At 42.2% G+C, this 2,618-nt stretch overlaps 1 protein-coding gene across 2 annotated transcripts in view; it reads right to left on the bottom strand.

The window, feature by feature from the left end:
- Positions 1-2,618, bottom strand: part of MGEA5 (meningioma expressed antigen 5 (hyaluronidase)) — a 38,300-nt gene that overhangs the window by 19,356 nt on the left and 16,326 nt on the right. For both annotated transcript variants that reach the window (XM_011935494.1, XM_011935495.1), the window contains exon 6: positions 2,203-2,487. In XM_011935494.1, the coding sequence (XP_011790884.1) occupies positions 2,203-2,487 (285 nt within the window). The remainder of the gene's footprint in view (positions 1-2,202; positions 2,488-2,618) is intronic.

Here is a 2,618-nt window from a genome sequence, read left to right as displayed (position 1 = left end):
AAAAAAAAAAAAAAAAAGATGTAGGAGTTAAGTGCCATGTACACTGACAGCATTGAAATTACATTCCCAATTTTTGTTTTTTATTGAGGAGAGGAGGATGACAATGACTGAACCAATATTCCTATTTTTTTTTTTCTAATGGGGAGAGGAGGATGACAATGACTGAGCCAAAAGGGAGACATTAATTCAATAAACAATTCAAAGCAGAAGTATGGAACTGAGAAATAGACCACAACTATTAATATTCCTACATACTATCATGACACTTCAGTAGCCCAAAATGGGCCAAAATTCAGGGAACTTCAAAAGTTCAGTGTACAGGCTGGGTGCTGTGGCTCACGCCTGTAATCCCAGAACTCTGGGGCAAGCAGAGTTGAGGCAGAGGCAAGCAGATCACCAGGTCAGAAGTTCGAGACCAGCCTGACCAACATGGTGAAACCTTGTCTCCATGAAAACTATAAAAATCAGCCAGGCAGGGTGGCGTGCACCGGTAATCCCAGCTACTCAGGAGGCTGAAGCAGGAAAATCACTTTAACCAGGGAGGCGGAGGTTGCAATGAGCCAAGATTGCGCCACTATACTTCAGCCTGGGCAACAGAGCAAGACTCTGTCTCCAAGAAAAAAAAAAAATTTTCAGTGTTCAGTGTTTTTCACCTCCAGCCCACAAACCTTTAATACCCAGCAAACTCTCCTCATACTTTGATCCAGCTTAAAAGTCTGTGAAATCTCTTAGCAAAAATAATCACTCTCTCCCCTGTGTTCACACAGCATTTTATAAATTAAACTATTACAACACTTATCACACCATCATACTATTGTCTATAAGCCTTACCCAACACTAGACTGTTTCTCAAAAGTAGGAATGGCCAGGTGCAGTGGCTCACGCCTGTAATCCCAGCCCTTTGGGAGGCTGAGGCGGGTGGATCACCCAAGGTCGGCAGTTCAAGACCAGCCGGACCAACATGGAGAAACCCTGTCTCTACTAAAAATACAAGATCAGCCAGGCATGGTGGCGCATGCCTGTAATCCCAGCTACTCGGAAGGCTGAGGCAGGAGAATCGCTTGAACCTGGGAGGCGGAGGTTGCAGTGAGCCAAGATCGTACCACTGCACTACAGCCTGGGCAACAAGAGCAAGACTCCATCTCAAAAAGAAAAAAAAAAAGTAGGAACTACTTTATTCTTTGCCACCTCAGTCCCCATAAACACACATCTGCCATGATAGTTTAAATATAAATAAACAATTATCAAACACTTTACTTTGAACTCTATTAGAGATTTTTCATAAATTAAAAATAAGTAAGCCAATGTCTAAAATAAGACTATATTCCATTCGGCCAGGCACGGTGGCTCATGCCTGTAATCCTAGCACTCTGGGAGGCCTAGGCGGATGGATCACCTGAGATCAGGAGTTCCAGACCAGTCTGGCCAATATGATGAAACCCTGTCTCTGCTTTAAAAAAAAAAAAAAAGCAAAAATAAGCTGGGCGTGCCTGTAATCCCAGCTACTTGGGAAGCTGAGGCTGAAGAATCGCTTGAACCTGGGAAGCAGAGTTTGCAGTGAGCTGAGATTGTGCCACTGCACTCCACTCTAGCCTGGTCAATGGAGCAAAACTCTGTCTCATAAAAAAAGAGTATGTTCCATAAATGATAAATGTAAGCTGAATCTAAATGATCTAAGTGACTCAGATTCAGAGTATCCAGTCATCTAAAATACGCTTTTCAATAAAATTGCCTGAAATTACATTTTATCGGAATGATTCTAGAGATAATGGAAACACTTAAAGACCGTCTCCTCTAGTACTCAGACTTCAAAGACTGAATCCTATTTTATTTTTATTTATTTGATAGGGTCTTCATCTGTTGTCCAGGCTGGAGCGCAGTTCCTGGGCTTACTGGCGAGCCACCACGCTGCTACTGAATCATACTAAAAAAAAAAACAAACAACTGAGGCCAAGAGGTTAAGTGACTTGTCCAAAGACACTCAGCCTTTCTTCCATCATATACATCTTCATCAACAGAATGAAACAACATACCGTAATAAAACCACTTAGTTTTGTTTCCTTCTTAGTAAAACAAAATAATTTTTTAAAAAACTAAATAAAACTGCTTCAGTTGTGATGACAAAAGAAAGCATACTTTCCACTGGCTCTAGTTAACCCCAGCTCTCCTCCCAAGGTGAAGGATCAAGTACAGGCTACTTACTCATCACTACATCTTTTCTCACTCCGTTCATGTTTGATTTGTACCAGGTGGCAAGGGTGTGGATAGCAACGTAGTTGGCTTCAAATTCACAATTTGGATTAGTCAGGACTCCTTTTAACCGTGGGATGAGTTCTGTGGATCTTCCTTTGTACGGGCCCAGAAACAGTCTCTTCTGATCATAATCATTAGCATGAATGTTATCCCAGATTACTGGAGCTCTCTTAATAATCTTAGAAACTTCTTCAATGGACTCTACCGGAATTTCTTTAGAAACAACTTTGGGACCTAGAAATAACGACAACCATTTGTTAAAAGAATTGTGGGCCGGGCGTGGTGGCTCAAGCCTGTAATCCCAGCACTTTGGGAGGCCGAGACGGGTGGATCACGAGGTCAGGAGATCGAGACCATCCTGGCTA

Source organism: Colobus angolensis, unplaced genomic scaffold, assembly GCF_000951035.1.
Source record: "Colobus angolensis palliatus isolate OR3802 unplaced genomic scaffold, Cang.pa_1.0 Scaffold144, whole genome shotgun sequence".
NCBI lineage: Eukaryota > Metazoa > Chordata > Mammalia > Primates > Cercopithecidae > Colobus > Colobus angolensis.
Note: the sequence above shows the minus strand (reverse complement) of the source record. Positions and strands in the feature narration are given on the sequence as shown.